Source organism: Purpureocillium takamizusanense, chromosome 2 (genome assembly GCF_022605165.1).
Source record: "Purpureocillium takamizusanense chromosome 2, complete sequence".
Classification (NCBI taxonomy): domain Eukaryota; kingdom Fungi; phylum Ascomycota; class Sordariomycetes; order Hypocreales; family Ophiocordycipitaceae; genus Purpureocillium; species Purpureocillium takamizusanense.
The window spans coordinates 2,891,670-2,914,462 of NC_063069.1; the positions used below are offsets into that span (position 1 = coordinate 2,891,670).

The 22,793-nt window shown below is 56.6% G+C and overlaps 7 protein-coding genes across 11 annotated transcripts; 2 read left to right on the top strand and 5 right to left on the bottom strand.

The window, feature by feature from the left end:
• Window positions 1-635: 635 nt before the first annotated feature.
• JDV02_002684 (uncharacterized protein) lies at window positions 636-2,334 on the bottom strand. 2 transcript variants are annotated; one of them, XM_047983733.1, is made up of 2 exons: window positions 1,791-2,334; window positions 636-1,656 (listed from the first exon to the last, which is right to left on the bottom strand). In XM_047983733.1, exons 1-2 carry the CDS (start codon window positions 2,136-2,138, stop codon window positions 775-777), a joined length of 1,230 nt encoding a protein of 409 aa, XP_047839705.1. In that variant the 5' UTR covers window positions 2,139-2,334; the 3' UTR covers window positions 636-774. The 2 variants fall into 2 exon arrangements, with proteins under 2 accessions (XP_047839705.1, XP_047839706.1); XM_047983734.1 differs by having other exon boundaries at window positions 636-2,329.
• A 1,538-nt stretch (window positions 2,335-3,872) lies between these two features.
• JDV02_002685 (uncharacterized protein) lies at window positions 3,873-4,262 on the top strand (the record flags this gene model as incomplete). Its single annotated transcript, XM_047983735.1, has 1 exon — window positions 3,873-4,262. One exon carries the CDS (start codon window positions 3,873-3,875, stop codon window positions 4,260-4,262), a length of 390 nt encoding a protein of 129 aa, XP_047839707.1.
• Window positions 4,263-4,663: 401 nt separating this feature from the next.
• JDV02_002686 (uncharacterized protein) lies at window positions 4,664-5,670 on the bottom strand (the record flags this gene model as incomplete). The annotated part of the gene is made up of 3 exons (XM_047983736.1): window positions 4,664-4,736; window positions 4,800-5,338; window positions 5,419-5,670. 3 exons carry the CDS (start codon window positions 5,668-5,670, stop codon window positions 4,664-4,666), a joined length of 864 nt encoding a protein of 287 aa, XP_047839708.1.
• Window positions 5,671-7,319: 1,649 nt separating this feature from the next.
• On the bottom strand, window positions 7,320-10,105 carry GUT2_1 (Glycerol-3-phosphate dehydrogenase). The gene is made up of 2 exons (XM_047983737.1): window positions 7,851-10,105; window positions 7,320-7,792 (listed from the first exon to the last, which is right to left on the bottom strand). Exons 1-2 carry the CDS (start codon window positions 9,754-9,756, stop codon window positions 7,653-7,655), a joined length of 2,046 nt encoding a protein of 681 aa, XP_047839709.1. The 5' UTR covers window positions 9,757-10,105; the 3' UTR covers window positions 7,320-7,652.
• Window positions 10,106-10,411: 306 nt separating this feature from the next.
• On the bottom strand, window positions 10,412-14,349 carry PPM2 (tRNA methyltransferase ppm2). 3 transcript variants are annotated; one of them, XM_047983738.1, is made up of 7 exons: window positions 14,115-14,349; window positions 13,814-14,034; window positions 13,330-13,691; window positions 12,211-13,262; window positions 11,508-12,140; window positions 11,159-11,455; window positions 10,412-11,090 (listed from the first exon to the last, which is right to left on the bottom strand). In XM_047983738.1, exons 1-7 carry the CDS (start codon window positions 14,274-14,276, stop codon window positions 10,617-10,619), a joined length of 3,201 nt encoding a protein of 1,066 aa, XP_047839710.1. In that variant the 5' UTR covers window positions 14,277-14,349; the 3' UTR covers window positions 10,412-10,616. The 3 variants fall into 3 exon arrangements, with proteins under 3 accessions (XP_047839710.1, XP_047839711.1, XP_047839712.1); XM_047983739.1 differs by having other exon boundaries at window positions 13,814-14,026; window positions 14,115-14,323; XM_047983740.1 differs by having other exon boundaries at window positions 10,412-11,455.
• A 603-nt stretch (window positions 14,350-14,952) lies between these two features.
• On the top strand, window positions 14,953-17,368 carry ATG18 (autophagy protein). The gene is made up of 4 exons (XM_047983741.1): window positions 14,953-15,542; window positions 15,605-15,759; window positions 15,819-16,927; window positions 16,990-17,368. Exons 1-4 carry the CDS (start codon window positions 15,482-15,484, stop codon window positions 17,036-17,038), a joined length of 1,374 nt encoding a protein of 457 aa, XP_047839713.1. The 5' UTR covers window positions 14,953-15,481; the 3' UTR covers window positions 17,039-17,368.
• Window positions 17,174-21,191, bottom strand: PPS1 (tyrosine/serine/threonine protein phosphatase pps1). 2 transcript variants are annotated; one of them, XM_047983742.1, is made up of 3 exons: window positions 20,202-21,191; window positions 18,154-20,101; window positions 17,174-18,100 (listed from the first exon to the last, which is right to left on the bottom strand). In XM_047983742.1, the coding sequence occupies exons 2-3, from the start codon at window positions 19,949-19,951 to the stop codon at window positions 17,793-17,795; spliced, it is 2,106 nt and encodes a 701-aa protein (XP_047839714.1). In that variant the 5' UTR covers window positions 19,952-20,101; window positions 20,202-21,191; the 3' UTR covers window positions 17,174-17,792. The 2 variants fall into 2 exon arrangements, with proteins under 2 accessions (XP_047839714.1, XP_047839715.1); XM_047983743.1 differs by having other exon boundaries at window positions 17,174-20,101; window positions 20,461-21,191.
• Between the last annotated feature and the right edge of the window lie 1,602 nt (window positions 21,192-22,793).

The window sequence follows — 22,793 nt, forward strand, 5'->3', positions numbered from 1 at the left end:
CTAGCCGCCCACAAGATGGCACGAACGAAGTCGTGTGGTCACAGGCCTCGTTGGCCGAAAAGAAATGGCTCAATTCATTCACAAGGCGGGGGGCCCCGTCGACCGCGATTCAAGGAAGGCCAGCTGCTGGCGGCCGGGCCGCGACAGGTTTCGACTTTGATTGACAAATCAAGATTCCTCGATGTGTGTCCCGAGTCAGAGGATGCGGTCGCCTCCACCGGCGGTCCTGTACCTGAGTTGCCGCGCTGCGGCGCTGACGTCGACGAGTACGGATGGGACGCAGCATGGGAGTCTAAACTCTTAATGGAAGGACGACAATGTTCCAACAAGGGCAGTTGCGTGTGTTTGCCTCTGCAAGTCAGCCATCCAGGAACTCGAATGGGCAACCTCCTCCTGTGGCTGTTGAGCGGTCGCTCAGGCCCCTCAGACCAACACTCGAAGTGAGCCAAACATGAAGCTCAGGACGTAATGGGAATATGCGAACGATAGGGCCCGCCTGTCGAGGGATACGCGGGTCACGACTGATGGAAATAAGAATAGACATGATGGGCGCATTTACCGAAAGCGGGGAGTTTGGGAGTCTCTTTTTTTTGCTTTTGGCGTCGGCGGGATGCGGGACATGTCCCGCCTATATTGCCGTCATGAACACAGCTGCATATGCGATACCAAACCCATACATAGAGCGGGCATGGCCCTGGAGGGCGAAAGGGGCGCAGCTGGGATTTATATACATCTCTGTACATGTTTGTAGCCACGAGGCGTATTCGCCAGCCGTTACAAATTCTTGACCCAACTCTCAACGATTTGTTGGATCTCATCACTGTTGCGCTCCATGAAAAACATGTGGCCGTTGCCATGAATGCCAATGTCCCCAAGCTCAATGTGCTGCGTTCTGGGGCAGCCAGCCTGCTCAAGGTATTTGGCGGTGCAGTAGTCGTATGGCGCATGATAGGAAGCCCCTGAGGTGAGGAGGAGGATAGGCTTCGAGGCGAGGTTGATGAGCTGGCGGGGCGGAGGCGAGCTTTGGGCCTGCAAGACGCAATCAATGCGGTCAATACCGGTGCTAGGGAACTCCTGTTGCTTCAAGTCTACAGCTGGGTCGTCGACGGCGGGTGAGTAGGTCAGCGGGATGTCCGTCAGACCCCATTTGCGGGCGGGTTTGGTGCTGAAGATGGCCTCGCGGAAAGGCGGGCCAGTGGGTTCGAGAAGAACCAGGCCTTTCGTGAGGCCGGGGCGCGCGTCGGCGATGACAAGGGGCATGAGGCCGCCCTGGCTGTGTCCGAGTAGGACGCAAGGCCTACCGATGCGGTCGAGCAGGGCAGCCCCCGCGGCCTGGACGGTGGTCTGCTGATAGACGGCGTCGGAGATGAACTGGACATTAGATGAGTAGAAGGCGTCAAAAACGGGGTCGCCCATGGAGCCGTTGCCTGGCCACTGCGTGTGACGGCTGGCCTGGGGCCAGAGCATGTAGCGACGGACGGCGGTGAAGCGCTGCTCGATGGTTTCGGCCGAGTACGTAGACGGGCTGGAGGCGCCCTGGCCGGGCTGCCACGCGGAGCGGCCGCGGAACGTCTGGTCGACGATGTATACATCAAACCCCTGCTCGAGGAAGCGCGTGGCCCAGCCGCAGCCGCCGTCGGGCTTGTCTAAAAAGTTCTTTGGGCAGAGGCGCAGCGTCAGCACCTGGGACTCTCGCCAGTGACTCGGAGGGTAGCAGGAAAGAGAAGGAAGGGTAAGCGGGCGGCAAAATCGCGAGATCCGATCCATCGCCAGAGCTGAGGGTCGCATACCGTGCCCGTCTGGGCCTGGCCGTGGATCAGAACAAGTGGCGTGTCCTGAGTGACGCCGCCGGCGGGCTGCAGCCTCTCGACGTACATCTGGTCGCGGAAGACATGTCCCCCGGCGCCATCATCAACGTAGCCGCCCCCGACGTAAAAGGAGGTGCGCCGATGCGAGCCCGAGGCGCATGGCGGCGCAGCGGTCTTGCTGTCCTTGTCTCCGTGGACTTGGACGTCGTCGTTGCGGGCGACGACCGGGGCTGTCGATGCAGTTGACACGGACGGCGCGAACAATAAGGTTAAGATTGTGCCTTGTGCCAACCGGACGGCGACGGCGACAGTTCGTATCGAGAGGCGCATAATATGGCGTGAGCCAAGCTGGGAGCGGTGTAGGTACCAAGCCCGCGGCTTCTTCAATGACTCAAGGCCAGGGCCAGTCAGGTCGTCATTTGCTACCCAGGGCAAGAGTGCAGGGAGACTGTTTTCACGAGCTCTTTGTCATACGATTGTTGGACCCAAGGGATGTATGAGGATCGATGAACGAAGACGCGTGGTGTTTTTTTTGGGGGGGGGGGGGGGCCTGGCTGTCGTACCATCGCTTGCTTGTTTGATTCACGTGGGCGGGGCAGCAGTGGTGTAAGACGGCAGACGGCGAACCGCCGGCGCGTGTTGTCACGGGAAGGACGGGACGTTATTCGACACGAGACCGAGGGACAGGATGATCAATAGAACGAATGAAAGCCGGGCACCAAGAGCCAGCCCAGGGAGCTTTTGCGTGTGGCTGCTCAAGGGAAAGTGCAACTGCCATGTGAATGCAGAAGTGGAAGTGGAAGGAGACATGCAGGGCGGCGACTTACTTCTGAGAGACGACGACTCCCATCGCATCGCCATCACCTCGTCTGTTTAGGGTAGCGAGTCCGAACTTGTTTTCCTTTCTAACTATGCCTTGCTTCCACCCCTACCTACATCCCACCTCCCCCACGACACATCGCATTCCACGGCGGCAGCAATCCTGATATATCCACCAACTGGCTGACTTGGCCGTCGGCCATCGTATATCGGGCTCCGCCCTAGCAAAAGTATGGGGGGACGATGCGTCGCCGTCGTTACCGAGCGGCACAGTGTTCCCGGGATCCTCAATATGGCGGAGCTTCAGCCGTCTTGGTGCCAGGTCGACACACTTACAGACTTCACCAGTCCCTGCCTGCCAGCTGGCACGCTTCCTCAGTAGCCAAGCCTCCGTTTCACTGCTTCTGATTATCCACCTTAGCAGCTACAAGCTCAACCTCTCTTGCCAGTCCATCATCTAGGACACGCGTCTGCACGCCATGCGGACAATGAGGCATGAGGCGGCTCTCGTTCTCCATTGGGTCTTCAGTTGCATTTCCATCCTCATCATGGCTGCGCGTCTTGTGTGGAGAAGGAAGGCTAGACAAAGCTACCAGTTGGGCGACTACCTCACCATGATGGCAGTTCTCTGCGTTCTTGTCCGTCTTGCCCTGGTTCACGTTGTCCTGGTATGGGGCACCGCCAGAATGTCTACCCGGTTTCGCAAGCAACACGCATTTACGTCGGAGGAAATTGACCAGCGCACCATCGGGAGCCAACTCAATCTCGCCAACAGACTTATCTACAACACATAGTTGGTGCTTTCTCATGGCCTCTCTCGCCTGACCTGCCCCTCCGCCATCCTGGCCTGGCATATCGACTGAACACGAGATCGACGTGATGCTGACCTTGAACGCGTACTTTACAGCCTCTGGACGCAGAAACTGGTTCTCTTCGACCTCCTTCGTCGACTTATCCAGGACCTGCCGTTTCATGATCCTGTCTGTCGAGCCTATGTATTAGCATTGGCGTCTACATACATCGCCGTTCAAGCCACCACGCTCACGGAATGTAACCCGATCGAGCTGAACTGGCAGGTATTGCCCGAGCCGGGTGAGTCGCCTTTTCTTATTCCCCTTCTCACACGCGGTTTCCTTCCGCGGAGTATGCCGCAGCTGACCATTCGGATTCGTCTTGCCAGGTGACTGCATCGAAGCACAGCTACAGCTGCTCACGCTCGGCATCCTGAACATTGTGACTGATGTAATGCTTCTCGCACTTCCCATACCAATCCTCGCCATGTTGAGGACCTCATGGCGCCACAAGGCCCAGCTATACGGTCTTTTTGCCATCGGTATCCTTATCGTCGTCGTCACGGTCGTCCGACTACCCATCAACGCGGCGCACAATCACAGCAACGCCAGTCGCGCTGTCTGGTTCGGCACTGAACTGCTGGTTGTCACCATTTCAGTCAACGCGCCAGCATTGTATGGGCTTTGGAACTTGGGCCGGCGGCAAAGGTTGCTGTCGCGGGGCATGAACCCAGGGCCCAGCGAACCTCAACGTCTCGAACAAGGCAGTGTCATCACGACTATAGGCGGTACCGAAACACATGCGATGACCAACAGACGTAAAGCGCCTAGCTGCATGTCTTAGGCTGCTGAGAACGCCATTCAGATGCTTGCAATGGGGAGAGGATAGGCAAGGGAGAACACTCGGGGTTGCTCGTGATACTAAAGGGCGCCCCAAGTCATCACAATAACGGATATGTATGAAATAAGTGCGTGGGCTATCAGTTGCGGCCTCTTTGGAATCTTTTTCAAGAATCTGAAGACAAATTTTCTCTTGTCAACTTCAGCGCCTCAATATTCAAGCCTGCTTCCAGACCCCACGGTCCTCATTTGAAATCCTGAACACAACAACGTACGGGGTAGAATCTCACTTATAAGGTACAAAAGGGTTGTAGCAGTGGTCGCGCAACCATGGCTTAAGCTCTAGAGGGTATTTAAGAGCTCATAAGGTACAATAGAATGCGGGTACGCAGCCAAGCACATTCCTCATTTGCGATAATTGAGCCAGTAGCTGTGCATTCGAGCAATTTGGCCCTGGGAGAATTCTGTGTAACACGCACTATATATCATTGTCAGCGACCAGTCTCGCCTCGCTCGCATGGTACAGCTTTCGGCCACTTACTCGTCCGAGTAGTCCATGTAGTTGTGAATAGGGTCAAGACCTGGGGCGGGGCAGGAATCTCGACCCGTTGGGCATCCCCTAGAGGGGCTATCTGAGGCCGGGGTGTCAGACACGTAGTCGCCAGGTCCCTTGCAGCCCGAGGCCTTGGTGCCGTTGCTGTGTGATTCGAATGTATGCAACAGGCCAAACCAATGACCGACCTCGTGGACTGCCGTCTTGCCCAAGTTAAACCGGGAAGCGGCGCCACCAGGCGCAGTCGAAGCTTTGACGAGGCAGCCATCGAGGGTCGTTCCATTGGGCTCGGACAAGCGCTCTGGGAACGTGCAGATTCCGTAGCCGTCGTCCTCGAGACGGTCCAGGAAGTACAGGTTGAGGTCTCTGGGGCCGCCGCGGTGGAGCTTTTGCTTCATGGCCAGCTCGTTGCGGTTGGTGGCCCAGTCCCTGTCCACGGTCCGGGTGGTATCGCGAAGGATGAAGGAGATTCCGCCCGGGGCGTAATCCTCGTTGAGGACTTGGACTTGCTTCTTGACTACGTTATCCTGCACACGGGGCTTTTAGCTAAAGACGCTCCCATTGTCACTCATGCTGGGGGCCACGGGGGTTTTTGTTCAGGGCCTACATCGAGAAAGTTGGCACCGCTTTGAGACGCAGACACCACGTGAAAGTACAAATCAACGTTAATGTTGGCACGCTCAGCGACGCCGTTGAGACGGGCAGCCTTTTCGAGAGAGTCCAGCTTCCGGTGAGCCTCAATCTGGCCACGGGTCGGGGTGTGGACGCCACAGCTAAAGTCTGCCTTGACATTGGGCACGGCGCCGGCGGCGGCTGACGTCGCCAGGCCCGCGATGAGGGACAGCTTTCCGATGAGCATGGTGAGGGGGTCGTGTCGGATAACTGAGAGACGGACTCTTTTCTGAGGGACAAGAGTTTGTAGTGAGAATGCCAACGTCCGTACACTCTGCGACGCTGAAGCTACATATACGTCGTCGACTGGACGCGCAAGATAGGGGGAGGGGGCACGACGATGACATTTCTCTTCCTGCCTCTCTGCGCAGATCTTCTTGGCCGTTCAGCTGGGGCAATGTTTACGCTGCGGTCTCGATGGGGCACATTCGACGGTATTAGACTCATCCACCTTCTCTGCTGGGCCATTGCCCCCCCTTTTCGCCGGCGGCCCGGATACACTGCGCCATGCTATACATCTACAGTGTCGCCGAAAGCCCACCTCGGATCTTCTCCGCCAGCCTTCCATGTCTGTTCAAGAGCCTCACTGGGTGAGCGCTCGAACCCTTGGCCCCCAGGCCTGGCGCGTGACCTGGCTGGCACCGGTGGAAGAGCCGAGCGTTGGCTGTGTGCGCACATTTCTTCTCGTTTCAATTGCCGCATTTGCGACGCCGTTCATTTGACACAAGCCGTAGTACACGAGTCCGGCGGAGGGAATCCGTATCGGAGGGAAAGGATCCTCGGCATGACGCGTGTTGCGGTAGACGGTACTGTACTGTACATGCTATAAGCGACGGCGAACGACTCGGTGCCAAGACAGAGACGGCATGGTTTCCCCGCGGTCGGTCGAACCGTCCCAAAGAGTCTCTCCAGGGTGGGGGGAGGGGGCGCCCCCGTTCTGCTGCCGAGGAGCTGGCCGGCAGATATTTGCAATCTGGAGGTCCTTTTCACAAAAAGTGTGGGGGTTGGTTGGTGTTTGCTCTCAGGCAGAAAGGGGTAGGTAGACCGTCGTCCATGGCTCAGCTTCCGGTATGAGAAGGTGCCGCACGCTGGACAGGGCATCATTAAATCCAGAAAGGAACTAGAAAACAATGATGGGGACAAAAAAAGTAAGGAACATGTTTTGTGTGCAACTCGATGACGAGTTGTTGCCTTTGTGTACGAGGCCTTGGGGTTAGATGAAGGTTAGATGAAGCTGAATCGAGGATTTTGCGCGCTTGGGATTTTGCCGGGGCCAATCCCATGTCCTGTCCAGGGGCGGGCTCTCGTCCACGATAACGTCTCTCCTTGGTTGTCGTCTTTGCCGCGCGGCGTGGGGAGACATCGCGCACCGCCCGCATACATACAACAAGCCAAAGTCCAGCTCAATGGGCCTCACAGCCTCTGGCGCAGCGGCTTTTACGCAGCAGGTATTTGCCGTCGCAGATGGTCACCTGAGTAGGTAGTATCCGTCGGACAGTGATCAACGCGGCGATGCTCTGGCGGAGGGCTGTGCAGCAACGCCGTCGCCGTCGTCGCCTGCTGATGGATGACGCGCTCAGCCCAAAACTTTGGAGCGGCGAGCGCTCTCAACCATCGCATTATTGTCAAGACTTTACTTTGGTCCTGGCTCATTCATATGTACCGCGCCTCGACTGGTCATCGACGGAGGCTAGTACTATTGCACCAACTTGAAAATGTTCGCCAGAGGCTGTGCATCATGGGTAGCCCGTACAAGCCCACAATATCGGTGGGTGACAGCCGAGGTGGTGGTGGCAGTAAAGTAGCCTTCCAAGTTGGCACCTCCTCCCAAATACGGCTAGCGATGAGCTTATTGATTCTGTGGCGGTGAAGCCGCCAACAAGTAACTAATATCGTCAGAACCTCATTTGTCAAGCACTTTCCTAACTATACAACCAAGAATCCTAAAAAGCAGACAGCAGCAGCAGCAGCAACACCGCGAAACGCCTACCCGCCCGATATTAATTACATAGAAGCGCCAGGCACCCGGAATGGATTTAAACAAGGGCGCCAAATACTAACCAAAAGCCCATCGCCTCCAATTCATTCACCTTGATACTTAATCCGAGGCCGAGGCGTCCAGCCGTTCATCAGTCCCCGGGCACGAAAAGAGGTGTGAGCGATGCCCCACTACTCTGTCGGCTTATCGTGTCGCGAGTACATGTTCCACTCGAGAGAGCTGGCAAAGTCCAGCTTGCCCTGTTCAACCTGCTTGCGTGAGGCCGACAACATCGGCTGCGGCAAGCCCATGGACTGGAGAAACTGGACGGCTACGGTCACTCGAGCGTCAGTTGCAAACCCATTCGTGCCTGATGGAGATAGACCTACTCTCTTTCCATTCCAGATCTTGGCGGCGGCCGTTCCAGTCAAGTTCCTCCGCCATAATGTCAATGACCCGCGGCAGGGCTTCCAAGGCTGCCTGAGCGTTCAGAAACGCCAGCCTGGTCCGTCGCGCAAGCACGTCGACGGCAGTCTGGGCGTACTCGTGTCGTACAGCATAACGGATCTCCCCATCCACAAACGGATATAGCTGCGAGATGCGTTCGCCGCGGGCGGGGAACCGTCGGTTCGTTAGGCTACAGAGAGCAGCCACGGACCAGGCTCGGTCACCGTAGCTTTCCGTTAGGTGCTTGGCGACCTCTGTCTCCACGCCGAAATGCTGTATCACGGGAATGAAGAGTGTCTTGCTGAAGCCGTGGGCACCGATCAGACGGACTTTGTGTGTTTGGCATGAGCCATCCAGTATGGCCCCATCATCGACTACTTCTGTGCCACTGACGCGGGGTGCGTCGCCCACGGGGCCCGTCGTGAGGCGGAACTCGGAGATGGCTGCATCAACGCAGTCCTCGGCCATCTGGCGATACGTAGTCCACTTGCCACCAGCGCACGTTAACAAGCCCGACGAGGATATGTGCACAAGGTGGTTTCGAACCAGGGACTCGGTGTTTCTGGCCTTCGGATCTTTGACCAGAGGCCGAATGCCCGACCAAGCAGCCAAAACGTCTCCGCGACGAACGTTGATCTCTGGCGACAGATATTGGCTCACCTCGCGAAGAATCCACTGAATAGACTCCTCGTCTGGCAGGGGGTTGGAGGAAATCGGCGATGGCGAATCCGTCGTGCCAGCAATGGTGTTGCCCTGCCAGGGGAGGAAGAATATCACCCGCCCGTCCGATGTCGACGGGTCAATGAGTCCCATCTTGCCAGGGCTATAGTATCCGGGCAAAATGACATGAACGCCGCTGGAGGGAGCAACAATCTCCTTGCACGTCTGGTCGTCCATCTTCCGAATCGAGTCGGTAAATGGGCCAGTGCAGTTGACGATGCATTTTGCCCGGACCACGATGTCGGCAGCAGCGTTCCCGTCTTTCACGGCGATAAGATCCTTGACCTTGGCGCCACACAGGCGGCCTGTGTCGTCCTTGAGTAGCCCGGTGACTTCGGCATGATTGGCGACCGTGGCGCCGTAGAGCGCAGCCGTCATGGCTATCGAAACGTTCATACGGGAATCGTTATGCGCGCCATCGTAGTATACCAGAGCTCCGACGAGGTTGGTCTGCTTGAGCATTGGGAAGGCCTCGAGAGCCTTGCTCCGAGTCAGAAAATAGGAGCTCTCGATGCCCTCGCTGCCAGCAAGAATGTCGTAGAACTTGGTACCTGCCCAGTAGTAGGGCGCCTTCCACCAGCGGTCAAGAGGAAGCATAATAGGCAGCCACATACTTAAATGCGGTGCCGTCTGTAGAAAGTACTTGCGCTCCTTGAGGGCCTCGCGCACCAGCTGGTACTGGTTATAGTCGAGGTTCCAGACGGCCTTCTCCAAGTAGCGGACGCCGCCGTGGACGAGCTTGGTGCTCTTGCTGCTCGTGCCGCTGCTGAAGTCGTCGCGCTCAACAACGGCAACGCGCAGGCCGCGCGTGGCCGCATCGAGGGCGACGCCGGCTCCAGTAGCCCCGCCGCCGATGACGAGCATATCATACTCGGCGCCGGCATCCGGGTCGGCACTCTTGCCAAGGTCGGCGAGCTGCTCGAGGCGCGACTTCACACGGGGGAACCTGGGCATGGTGAAGGATCCATCCGGGCCGTACGTGGGCGGCGGGACGGCAGCGGAGGAGGAGCCCGGGATGTTGCGAGGTCGATAAGAGTAGAAGAGGGCACCTCCGGCGACGACGACGGCCGCACCTGGAAATAGCAGCCGCCGCAGCAGCAGGCGGGATGGAGAAGCCGACGACGCCATGGCTGGCAGCACCCACCGTTCACCTGAACTTGGTCACGAGCTCAATCAGGACGACGGTGAAGATGGAGGCTTCTGCTGGTCACCTCGCAGCAACATCAACGAGCAGCAGGCGGTGGATTGAGGCCGCGGCAGCCTCGGGCGGACGAGAAGGGGGGGCTTCAGACGCGCAGTGGTGACGGCGGAGACTTCCCCTGTCGAAGCCGCAGCGTCATTGCACTTGTTCCTTCGTCGTTTTCGAAGCCCTGGCCGGATGCTGATCTGCATCCACGACAGGATACGTCGGCGAGATTTGTAGTTGCGCGCGTTCCTTGCGACGTTGGGACTTCACCAGTATTTGGGGCCCGCAACATGCAAGGTTCAAGTGAAGCCGTATGAGAACGTCATGGCATGTCGATTGATGAGGTACCTCATTACCCTAGTACTTTAGGTACCTGCACGCAGCAGGAACCTTCTACTGTGGAGGGGCCTCCACAGATAAGGTACTTCATAAGTGGTCCACCGATGAAGTAAGTACGAAGTACCTGATGCGCATTTCTTCGCGAGCAGGTACTTCGTGCTCGGCATGCCCCAGATCCCCGCGTTTGCCTTAATGTACCAAGGTACTCAAGTACTAATTTCATACCTCTACTACAGTAAACGTTTGCACCTGTTGTGCCAACTTGGGAGTTTAGTACCTAGGTAGTGACGTTACTAGGTAGGTCGTAATGAGGTGCTTGGTGCAAAGTACAAAAGTAACTCGGTTGGTTGCCAAACCCGTCAACCTCTCAACCTCATCCATCGCTCCGGCACTCGCCTGTCCTTATAGATGCTAGGTACTCTCACATGGCAGGCAGGCTGACAATCGTCGCCATCCCGCCGCCTCAGACACCCTCAGCGGCCTGTCGCAGTTCCTCGGCAACGCGCGCCATGTAGAAGCGCCGCGTTTCGAGCGGCAGCTGCTGGAAGCTCCTGGCCACCCGCGCCACGTCCAGTCTTGCTTTCTCGTACGCCGCCAGATCCCGGTTCCCGTACACGTCCCTGCCGGCGGCGTATCCACTCTCGAGGTCTCGGAAGAACGTGTTGACCGCTACGCTCATGTTGGATAGGGGCGTCGCCGTGTGGAGCCACAGCGGCGGTATGAACAGGATGTCTCCAGGCCCAAGGCGCGCTTCGCATGGATGCGTTCCTGCCAGGTCAAATACCTCCGTCGCTGGCGACTCTGCGTCGAGGGCGGCGAAGATGTCGACGCTTGAGCTGGATGCCCCTGGCGGAAACGAGAGGCGCGTCACATCGCTTGGTGGGAAGAGAACCATGCGCCTTTCCCCCACTACCTGCGTGTATACGTTCGCCATGACCTGCACTTCCATCAGCGTTTCCGGTTCATCACCGTTTCTAGCACCGCATCCCCCTGGGTGGTGCCTACGTCGTAGTGGAGCCACATGGTGACCATGCCCGACATACGAAGGACTGAGCTGAAGAGATTCTTGCCGATGTGAGCCAACTCTGGTGGCAAACAAAAGTCTATTGCCAGGCGCGGAAAGTCGTTCTCAAGGATCGCTGGCGCCGCTGATGGCTTGTCGCGTGACAGCGACCGCAGATACATCCGAGCCCCTGCCTGCATCTTGCTCACTATCTTCCCAAAGGAGTCACGGACATAGTCAAAGTTCTTTGAGTTGAAGTCCATCTTCTGCAAGTCTCTGTGGCATTCGTGCACAACGACCTGCCCTCTCGATCAGCCTCGCTTCCCCTGGCGCTCAGAAACAACTACTCACCTCGGTATCGTCGCCGACTTGCTCCACCATGTACCGCGGCGTCCATTTTTCCACACATGTCCCCACGGTTAGACCCTCAAGAATGACCGGTTTCGCATCAGAAAGTATGTCGTCAAATGTGATAGCTCCAGTTCCCAGCCTTATTCGCGGTACTTGGGTAATGGTCAGCTCTTCCCCATGCGCGTCGGCCGGGCTCGTGGCCCCCGCAGTGCTCACGATCCTTCGGGTCTCGGTATGCTGGACCGCGGGATTCCCACGTGTCCTAGGTTTCTCGCCGCTCAGAGCCCCTAGTATGTCGATACTGTAAACACCAGCGTCCCAAAATGTTCCCATTGAGAAGCACGTTGCCCCCCCACCGACGAGAAGGACCCGGGTGGAAGTTGTCACGGCGCCACACCCAATCATGAACGGCCACGCCATAGACTCGTTTTTGGCTCCATGAACCTTTGCAATGCGTTTCCCGTCAATGTCTCTACTAATGAGGACGAGATCCCGACCCAGGAATGACGCCTCGTGTCCCAAACCGCCACAGAGCAGCCAGTCTGGACCCAGGTCGACGCATTTTGCGCCAAACAGAGCCAATGCTCCTCCAAGCTGTTGAGAATCAGACAGAACCTTGAATTCAATGGTCGGCTGAGCTTCTGTCAGCGAATCAAGCAAAGGCTCGATTTGAGAAGTTGCGTGTCAGGGCGCAAGGACGTACCCGTTCCTCCAGGACGCTGAGACGCCACGAGTACTCTTTCGTGCAGATGCAGCCATCTTCGCGAATGCCTCCAGCAACCACACCGCTAAACACTCCCTCCTTCGTTTCAACAGAAGCATCACCATAGACCACGGCCCCAAACGCCGCACAGCGATCTGCACCTTGAACATGGCACCGAAGCCAGCCTCTTTCGAGACAGAAGACGTAGCACTCGCTGGAGAGCGTCGACGCGCCAGTCTTGCCACCCAAGACTAATGCGAGAGACGTTCCCTTCAATCTGATTGCCGAGTGCCTATACAAGGGGGCAGGGAGTCGCCAGGTCATCTGCCAGGAGGGTTTCGCGCCTTTCTGGTACAGCCAGCAATCCGACAGCGCGTTTCCTGGGGACGTTCTGCCACCAGCCAGCAGAATCCCGAAGTCGCCCAAGTCCGTCATAGTGAAGCACATCCTGGAAGGGGGTCCCCTGAGTGGCAAACGCGGCGGTTCGCTATGCCCACTGAGCGAGTAAATGTCCCAGCTATCGGACCGGCCGCTACTTCCCAAGCCGCCCATGTGAAGCAAAGACTTTCGGCCACGGCTGTCCGAGACCAAAAAGGCCTCCCCATAGCGACGTCTGGGAGCCGAGTTGCTGTGTGTTGTCACGGCCACGTCGAGACGCTCGAAGTTTGGTGTCCGCGATGGTGCAGCGCCCCCAGTAGCAAGACTTCCACCACGATCCACCACGACGACCCCAGGGGCGACTGCGTGAACAATGAAATAGTGTCGCGAGAACAAAATGAACTCCTCCCATTCATCAAATGGCTCCACCTGGTCAAGTGCAGACCTCTCTTCGCCATTCACGAAGTAATCGTCGGACCAAACTTGCCAAAGATCCCATATGGCAACATCCGCCCAACCTCGGTCAAGAAAGCGATTCCGCTGGCTGTCGAGGGTCGGATACTGTCGAACCGATCTCGGTGGGGTTTTGAGCTTGTCAAAGTGGATCAGCATTGTCTTAGCAAATGGATGATCCGGACCATGTGGGAGAATCTGTTCCAGAAGGCAGAATTCGGCTACACCCGTCAGTGTGACGTTTCACCGCATTTGCGCTCTCTCAGGCATCATCTGGGATGGGCTCACCTTTCCCAACGATGCTTGCCCACTGGAGAAGCAAGTCGGCCGACGTGGTGTCCATGTAGGTAATGGACACTTCAGCCACGAACAAGACCTCACAGTCATCGAGAGACAGAAATGATTCTAGCGTCGTACGAAGTTTCTGGAGCTGTCGAAGGTCGCATCCTATCTGGCAGTACCGTTCGCTGCGTAAAAGAATATCGGACTCGCCGATGATGTATTCTTGGCCGAGCAGCTCTTTCAATTCAGGCGTCTCCAGTACAACAGCGCGCTTCTTGTACATGAGATCCGGATAGTCGATGTCGATGAAGAGCACCCGATCGCATGCTGAGCCATGACGGGCATGACACTGCCAAGGCAATACATCACTGAACGAGTATGCCACGTTAGAGAGCCGGTACCGGTACAAATCACGAATATCTCTTTCCCCGGGGAAAAAAAACGACAAGCAAAAAAGGATGAGCTGTTGCGACTCGAGGCTTGCACGCACCTTCCACAGCCGAGATTGATGACGAGCTTCTTGCGCTCAGACGGGCGTGTGAGGAATTGGCGGACCACAACATCGATGGCACGCAGTCTCAACCAGTAGCCGCGGTTAATGAGAGGCGCTCTCCTCTGGAACTTCTTCACGAAGTAGCGGAAGAAGTGCGTCTCATCAGGGTAGTACAGGCGCTCGACGCTTCTTTTGGAGACGATGCTGCTGCTATTTGTCTTGAACAAAGGAGTGTGGCCCGTCAGCGCATATGCTCGGCCATGACTGCGGGGGGGTTTATCTTTTTACAAGTACTTACCCCCATGATCATGTCGTCGAGTGCCTGTGACCTACTCGGGCTTGGTGTTGCCGGCGACATCCTGACAGCTTCCCTCGGGGTCGGGGGATGGAAAGGCGACCTGGGTGTTGAATCAATGTTGCGTCCTGGAAGTCTAAGACCTAAGGCGGACGTGCTTGTCATCGATCAGTTCTTCGCGATCTTTTTTTTTTCTGGGAGGACAGCACGGCTCCCTTGCCTTCGGATGTCGTACGGCTCCATAAGAGGAGAGTGCTCCATTTTGCCCTTTGGCGCCGTCTGGGTCATCACAGAGTACCTAGTACTACTAGGTACCCACTATCTACTAAAATGGGTACTAATACGTTTGCGTGATGAGAGTAGGTACAGGTACTTCGCACAGACTTCTACCCCGCTACACGTCAGCCGACAGGTGTTACTATTCGAGACACAGCACCCAGAACCATGAGAGTAGATGGCAATCAAAAACATCAGGCAGAGTGCAAGCTCGGTCGTGTCCCTGATGAGTCCTACCTACAGTAAGGTATTACTTTGTACTACTTCGGTTTGTGTCACACTGTGTGAAATCGCAAGTCTAGGACGCTGATTACCTAAGGCAACGAATGTACCTGGGAGAAGAGTTGACGAGGCACTTGGCTGCAAACCTTGTAGGCGCCCCACAGTCAGCGACAAGGTGTGGTACCTACCAAATGGCCCGCCGCTGGCTAGGCGCGCACCTCATCCAGCCTCAGTTGGGAGGCACCTTCCCCTGCCCTTGGGTTAGTACATTACATGTGCCCTTGTACAGTACGAGAGACCTCGACTCCGCCGCTAGCTCCCCTTCCCCCAATAAACCCCCCCCGTCTGCAGGCCGTGACGAACCCGCCTCCACATGAGCTTCGCAAGGTTGATTGATGCCGAGTTACTTAATACCTGACCTTGTCATCAACCTCCTCGTCCAGCCCCAGGCAGGACATCTCCAGTCTCTCCCTTCGACCATATCGACCTGGCCCCCGATTTACGACCATTTGAAGCTCCTCCTCCTTCGAACATTGCTCAGCCGTCAAGCGCCTTGTATTTTGCTTCTTTGCTTGTCGTCGTCCGACTGAGCAAGCCGCCTCCGTTTGTGCGTCGCACTCGCGCTGGTCCCGACCTCACGGACAAACCCTCACATACGCCCAGCACCCAAGCGGTGGGCGCCTCAACCACACACGCAAATACTCGCGTGGCTGTCACATTTCTCTGCTCTGCATTGCGAGAACGGCAGACCGTATCCACCATCGTCCTCTGCGCAGTTGTCGAGCACCGCAATTCAGCCCTCACTCCGGGAGCTCGAACCCAACGACAGTGTGTCCTCCAGCTACTGCGCGCTGGAGGGCGCCTGGTCCAAGATGGCCAGCCCTACACTGAACTTCATTACTTTCAATCAGGACCACAGCTGTCTTGCCGTCGGTAGGCGCCCAGTTACCAACTCTTATAGCTCAGGCATCTTGCTGACCCCCCATCTCCCACAGGCACGTCCAAGGGCTTTCGTATCTACCACACAGATCCCTTCTCAAGGATATTCACTAGCGATGACGGCAACATCGCCATCATAGAGATGCTCTTCTCCACCTCTCTGGTCGCCCTGATCCTGTCCCCCCGCCACTTGATCATACAAAACACAAAGGTACGTCACGCCAGCACCCCTGCCCGGTCTCGCGCCAGCCTAATCCTTGCTTCGTATAGAGAGCCTCCGTTATCTGCGAACTCACATTCCCTTCTGCCGTGCTCGCCGTTCGACTGAATCGCAAGCGCCTCGCTGTCGTCCTCGAAGAAGAGATATACCTATACGACATCAGCAACATGAGCTTGCTCTACACCATCCCCACCTCTCCGAACCCCTCAGCGATATGCGCCCTCTCGCCGTCCTCAGAGAATTGCTTCATCGCATATCCACTTCCAAAGCCCCGGGAGGACTCAGACAATAGGCGTCCATCACACGCCCCCCCGCAGTCGACCTACGTGGCCCCCACCTCCGGAGAAGTGCTGGTCTTCGACACATTGACACTCAAGGCAGTCAACGTCATTGAGGCTCATCGATCTCCCCTGTGCTGCATATGCCTTAACAGTGACGGCACCCTGCTTGCGACGGCCAGCGAGACAGGTACAATCATCCGGGTGTTTTCTGTCCCGCGCGGTCAGAAGCTATACCAGTTTAGGCGCGGAACGTATCCATCAACTATCTACAGCATGTCCTTTAACCTCAGCTCTACTCTCCTTTGTGTCTCCTCCACATCAGATACGGTGCACATATTCCGGCTAGGGGCCCCTCCCGGCAATACAACACCCGCAGGGGCACCTATTGAACCGCCAGGCTCACCGAGGCAAGACCGCTGGTCACGTGCCCGAAGTTATGAAGATGCCGACTCGCCTGGCAATAGCGCTGCCGAGTCGCCACGGAGTGACGCTGCCGAGCTCACGGCGGCCAACACTCCCACCGGTGCCAACAAGCAGGGCCATCGTAGACAGAGTGGATCTTTCAGCAACATGCTTCGACGGTCGTCGCAAATCATGGGACGCGGTGTAGCCGGGGTGGTCGGGTCCTATCTCCCATCGTCAGTCACTGAGATGTGGGAACCGCTGAGGGACTTTGCCTATATCAAAATCCCCAAATCGGCCGCATCCGGAGCCCAACTCCGTAGCGCGGGAACCACCCCGGCAGGGCCCCTTCGCAGCGTCGTGGCTATGAGCAGCAGCAGCCCTCAGGTGATGGTAGTTACAAGCGACGGCGGGTTCTATGTCTATAACATTGACATGGAGAACGGCGGAGAAGGCTACTTAGTTAAGCAATTCTCGTAAGTCAATGCCTCTCGCTTGCCCGACGATTTCCAATCTAGAAGCTAACTTCTACCTATAGGGTTTTGGAAGGGGACGATAAGAACGATATCTCAACATACGGAGGATAGGTAGACAGGACACCGTAGTGATCTGTACTAGACGGCACGCAAGCCTGAGTCGAGGCTCGCCAAGCGACTAAAGATGTGTTTTGGATGGATGTGACGAGTACCTGTGCCTATAATCGAAATTGCAGGGTGCTAAATCCGCACGTCGCAAAGCAACAAACGCTACGTTCCTTTCCTACATCGTCACGTTCTCTTTGAATCCAGGCTTTGCCAGTGTCTTGTATTCCCTCCAGCCATGACTTGGATGCGGCAGGCGCATCAGCACGCTGAGGACGAGAGAGATGATAGCTTGCATAGAGCGGCACCGGCGGTCTCAATCGGACAAGAACCCGTGTTAGGTATCCAAGTTGCGATCTAGCCTGCATCGGATGTACGCGTCGTTATGCTCACAAGACTCAAATGCCTCATGGCCAGCTCAAAGCAGGCCCTAACAGCCTTATCCAATCAAGTTACCCTGCGTCGCCCGCATAACGCCATCAACGACCTGCCACCTTTACTCGAAGAACCCTAAACACAATCATGAAGGCATATTCCGTATCTCATAGGGTTTGTCTTCCGGCCCTTCCACGAAGTCCGGCAGTGACTACACCGACCCACGGGTGAGTGGTATAATATAGCGGCAGGCGCGATTTCGTGAATTCGTATCTCTGTTTCCGGACGGTTGCATGTAGTAGAAATTCGATGCAAGAACAAGACGCCCAACGTTATCCAACCGCGAAAAGGAGTATTAAGCAAAGCAGGACACAACCCCTATCAATCATCTGGAGTAGGGGCGATTCATGAGGGCGATCTGTCGCGTGATCTCTCCCCACTCGAGCTCTCTCTCAACTGGTTTTTCAGCATCGCCGTTCTGCTGCAGCCACTCTTCCCATTGCAGTAGCTCGTAGGCAAAGCGCAAGTGTGGTTGGATGATGACGTTGAGCCTCCGAGCTCTAACAAAGCAATACGCCCGGGGGAACGTCATGTTCAGTTCTTTCATGACCTCGGCGATGCAAATTGTGGCGCTTCGTGAGACTCCCACTCGACAATGGACCAACGTGGCAGTTCCATTTCGTTTCCCTCGCTCTAAAATTCGGCCTTGTCAGAAACATCGCAGCGAGGTCGCGACCATCACTCACCGATAAACTCCAGACACCGAGAAAACTCATCTGTCAGAGGATCGATCCCGTTATCCTGAACATCTTGAACCAAGCAGACGTTATCCGACCCCCAGGCCTCCATCTCTCCATCTCTCCAGGCAGCAGTCTCTCCAACACTCAGAACTTGCTTGATTCCCATCTCTCTCAACAAGTCTGGATTATTGGCGTGGCCGATATTTCCTAGGTAGAGGTAATCCAGAATTCTGCTGGGGAACGAGCCATCCAACCCGGCGAACCACGCAGGCTCATCCTTGACAGCTCTCGTGATCTCCCGAAGGCTTTTCCTCGGGCAAACCGGGGAATTGCTTAGCAATCGGGGCGCAATCGCGGTCAACAGGGCCACATCGGTAGGGTATGCGAAGAAGTTACGATGCTTTGACGTGTGAAGATGAAGCCACGCGTCCGGGACCGTGCGACCAGTACTGTAGCTGAAGTACGCGATGCCGAGCATGGAAGACTCGGTGTAGCCATCGGCGCAGTGTATCAGTATCTTGCGCGGCCTTGGCGACGCTTGCTCGACGATCATAGGGCTATCGCCTTCATGGTCTACACTCGAAGCGATAGCTGGGCCCGGACAGGTGCCATGAGAAAGATGATATATCCAGCGGCATGTTTCCAGTATTCCGTCGGCTTCTTCGTGTGACCAAGTTGGGGGTAGAATGCTGCCTGATGAGGGAAAGTCGAGGAAAGCTTGCGCAAAAGCCTCATCCAAGCTCTCAGCTATGAGTTGCAATGCCATCGGATTTAAGCGACCGACGTCGCTACATTCAATCAATATGTCGAACCTCTGCTCCTCAGCACTACCAGGTTCCGGCGTCGGTCCCATGAACACGTTGTGAGATATTTCGGAGGCCTCTGTCATGTCCCACATCTCCCTGCGTTCTTGCTGGACGAAGTCAAGCACTCTCCCCGTGATGCTTCCTGCCGAATTAATAGCAACGAGGTTGCCATGATCCCTTTCAAACTCCTCAAATGTGCTTGTGCACACAAAGGTGTTGTACTCGGGCAGCGCCTTACTCTCAGATGCATGAGTTTGGCGCCATCGAGATCTCGCAGCTGCAATGTCCCAAGCCAATGTACGCGCCTTTGCGATGTCGTCACCGTAAACCACGATGTCTGAAATTAGGGCGACTTTGGCCGGTTGAATATGGAAATTGCGGACGGAAAAGCCGTCAACAGGATCGGGATCGATGAAGTCGGGCGAAGGATGATGGCGCATGAACTCGTCTGCAGTAATTGCACCCTTGAGACGACCGACTGATAGGTCACCATCCGCTTTGACGAGCGTGACGCCTCTGAGGCAGGAGGGCGTCTTTCTCGCAGAACGTCGTCGGCCCATGAAGAATGCCTGCTGCATCTGGTTGTTTGGATGGAGGCCGTGCAGCCATGGGAACACCAGCGAAGACGAAGGGAGCGGTTGGCGAGCGGAGTACTCAAGTGCGAGAACCACCTGATCAGCGTCGAGCTCATATATAGATAGGTGTCCGCTCTCGACGCGCTTGTAACCTTCTGGAGGATATAACAGCGAGCTTTGCTCGTAATCGTCGTTGCTGGTGGGCGAAGCAGGGGGGGTGGTATTGACTTCGCCGGCTTTGGATGGACCTGTCGGGCAGATGGGGATGTGTTTGTTAGGCAAGGGAGCTGGGGTCGCACATGGCTGCTGTGATGAATGCGCTCGGCCCACGTCTTGGAGCGTATGTGGTGGCGTGATGGGACTTGACAGATCTGGCGCGGCACTATGATGGGGAATCGGCCGAGGCAATGCAATTGTAGTCATTATGCCTGGGCCGTGCCAAGGTGAGCCGCGGCAGAACTCAGGCGGGTGTTGACTGCTCTGAGAGGGCAGGCCAGTGCATGGGAAAATGGCCCTGTGTCGTCGCCCACGGAAGACTTCGTGGCAATGGTCGCCCGGATCAGAACTCGGTGGCTGTTAGAGATGGGCTTGTCAGTAGGGATAAGACAGAGGTCAGACAATTGCCTCGAGTGGGTTGGCGAAAACCGAAGCATTAAAAACATTGTACACGTGCCTCTCCAGACCTGTCTAGAAGCCCTCCGCGGAACTCTGTGCTCCAAATGTTGCTAATAGCAAGAAGCAGTGGGTTTGGCGGGCGGGCGGTCGTTAATCCACGGGGATACAAAGATGAAGGGAAGACACAGACAGGAGCCAGAAAGCATACGCCGAGATCAATTGTGCAACTAGGTAGGTGAAAACACGGGAGCCATTCGAGCAAACGGCGATGGCAACGCTGTCGGCGAGGGTTGACGACGCAAGCGACTAGTACTCACTGCGTGCTGTAGCGGCTGCGCAAAGTGCGAGTGACCGACGAAACGACGTTGGGCATGCGATGATTAGGCGGCGCTATCTAACCGCAGCAATGGTGTTGATGATGAACGCCCGCGCGGCGACGACGTGGTGAGGCGGGCCCGCGCAGGGTGTTCGGTGTCAACGGTGGGGGAGGCGGGGGTGGAGGCCGGGGAGGGGAAGAGCACCTTGTGGGCAGCTTCGAGGCAGGGGAGAAGAGGAGCTGATTGTCTGCTGCTCTGGGGCCCAAAGGCTGGAACAATTCGGGGATGGTAGAAGAAGGAAAGATAGGTCAGGACAGGGCAGGGCAGGGTAGACGAGGTGACGGGAGGGGAGGGGAGGGGAGGGGAGGGAGAATAACCAAAGATGGGAGAAAAGTGTATCAGCAGGTACAGTAACAGCAAGTTGGGTGATTTGAGCGAGTGAGGGGTGTAGGAGCACTGTTTGGTTGGGCAGCCCCTAACGAACGTGCAGTTACTTCGCAGCTCGCCGCAGCAGATGGGCGGGCAGGTAACTTAGTGTGTCAGGTCGGGTCGCGCACAGGACGGTCGCTAACAGGCCAGGCAGCTTCACTGCACTGTGCAAGAGTCCAACCCATCCATCGAATGGAAGGGAAAGCACCTTGGCAGACTGCAGACCCAGGGACTGCACACTCGTCGGTCGATTGATTGCATTGGACGGGGGGGAAGCCAGAAAAGGAGGGTGCGAAATCGTGGCAATCCTTGACACAGTTTCTTCCTCGTCCGAGGCGCAGATTGGATGCGCGAGCGTGTGGTGAGGTGGCGGGACTCTGGCCGTGTCTCACCACAGAACAGGCGCAACCAGAGCTGAGGGGGGGTGGCGGGTTGCTGGGTTGTTGATTACCTACTTTGCAGGGTACGCAAGAAGAGGGCAGCAGGTGCTTCTTCCTACCGTCCCTTCTTTGTACCCTTACCAATTACTGTCGGTTCCGCGTGCCTCGTGCAAGCCTGTGCCATCATACGGTATACGGAGTATAAGGTAGGTACTAGGTAGGTTCATAGGTACCTACTATAGGCAACTCGCTACAGGTAGTGGGTAGGTAGGTAGGCACCTTAGTACTAATAGCTAGACCGAAATACTTCATTGCTTGCCGCACTATAGTGCCCCAAGCGGACATGCTTTGAAACTCGATGCCTGCCCGCTACCGTCGCAGCAGTGTCAACGGCATTTGCATCTGCTCTACTGTGGTACCTACTTATATGCCGTACAAAGTACGTCGGGTCTACTGTGAGACCTTCTATGACCTTGGCAGGCGCGGACGAGATCTGATAGGAGAAGTCAGGGCGAGCGTTGGACAACGAACGGCGGAGATCGTGATGATGATGGCCCGGCGAGAGGGCTGTACCTAGGTACCTGTACTAACATAGAGGCATGGAATGGATCCAACGCGACCAGGGTCAGTTAGGTTGGCGCTTGACACTCTAGCGGGGGCGGCTAGGCCCCACCGGAGAGGTGCCGGTGGCCACTGTTACTTCCGCTCCACCCCCTTCCACTGCTGCAGCTGCAGCACAGCGCATGCAGCAGTTGACGCCTCCGAGAGTTGAGGCGGCGCCCCAGCCCTGGCAAGATTGGATGGGACCTCAGCGCCTTCGTGTTAGCTCGCCACAAAGGCGGGGAAAGGGTTGCCTCGCGAGGTGAGACGACGACGGGGGTTTGCCAGCCGTGGTCCTTCCCGTGAGCCCCCCTCCTCTCCTTATCTCTGGATACACCTTGGCAGTAGTTACGTCGCAGGCAGTAAAACCCAGCTAAGGTACGCTACTCTGGTGGGAGGTGCTCGATGACCCCGTGGGTGCTTCCGGCCTGAATACAACGTAAGTGGCCTGCCTTCGTGCTTGGTACTAGGTATTGTTGGCACATTATCGACCTCCGAGTCTGAAACTCAAGGTCGATGCTGCTGCGATGGGCGTAGCCCAGCTGCTCCGCGGTTTTCCCTTTCGACCCCAATGCTTCTCTGTGCATGTGGGATGGCGGGGCTCGGATTTACACAGGTCTATCAATCGCCTTCCGCACAGAGGCTTGTTGGAAGCGGTGGCAAAATGTCAGCTGGCGGCACGTGGGACGCTTGAGCCGGGGCCTCCCCACGCCCATCCCGCCGATGCCCGGGCGGGATCTGCAACTGAAGGCACATCTCGTCACAGCAGACAGGACTCAACCAGGGCCGTTGTATCTGCGACGGTGTGTGGTAATTTTGATGCTGATGCCGCATTGGGCACGCTCCGGAGAATGGCTGCGGCAGGCAGTGCTTCCTGCCAAGTGCCACTTGCGACGCCCCTGGCTACTTCGTAGGAGCTTCAAG

Coding starts and splice junctions, on each gene's coding strand:
- ATG18 (XM_047983741.1), top strand. CDS start 15,482: ATGGCCAGCCCTACACTGAACTTCATTACTTTCAATCAGGACCACAGC. Junction 15,543..15,604: donor CCACAGCTGTCTTGCCGTCG/GTAGGCGCCCAG, acceptor CATCTCCCACAG/GCACGTCCAAGGGCTTTCGT. Junction 15,760..15,818: donor TGATCATACAAAACACAAAG/GTACGTCACGCC, acceptor TGCTTCGTATAG/AGAGCCTCCGTTATCTGCGA.
- PPS1 (XM_047983742.1), bottom strand. CDS start 19,951: ATGACTACAATTGCATTGCCTCGGCCGATTCCCCATCATAGTGCCGCG. Junction 18,101..18,153: donor TCGGTGTCTGGAGTTTATCG/GTGAGTGATGGT, acceptor GCCGAATTTTAG/AGCGAGGGAAACGAAATGGA.
- PPM2 (XM_047983738.1), bottom strand. CDS start 14,276: ATGACAAGCACGTCCGCCTTAGGTCTTAGACTTCCAGGACGCAACATT. Junction 13,263..13,329: donor GGCAAGCATCGTTGGGAAAG/GTGAGCCCATCC, acceptor TGACGGGTGTAG/CCGAATTCTGCCTTCTGGAA. Junction 12,141..12,210: donor TCAGCGTCCTGGAGGAACGG/GTACGTCCTTGC, acceptor ACAGAAGCTCAG/CCGACCATTGAATTCAAGGT.
- GUT2_1 (XM_047983737.1), bottom strand. CDS start 9,756: ATGGCGTCGTCGGCTTCTCCATCCCGCCTGCTGCTGCGGCGGCTGCTA. Junction 7,793..7,850: donor AGATCTGGAATGGAAAGAGA/GTAGGTCTATCT, acceptor GAGTGACCGTAG/CCGTCCAGTTTCTCCAGTCC.
- JDV02_002684 (XM_047983733.1), bottom strand. CDS start 2,138: ATGCGCCTCTCGATACGAACTGTCGCCGTCGCCGTCCGGTTGGCACAA. Junction 1,657..1,790: donor GCCAGGCCCAGACGGGCACG/GTATGCGACCCT, acceptor CTCTGCCCAAAG/AACTTTTTAGACAAGCCCGA.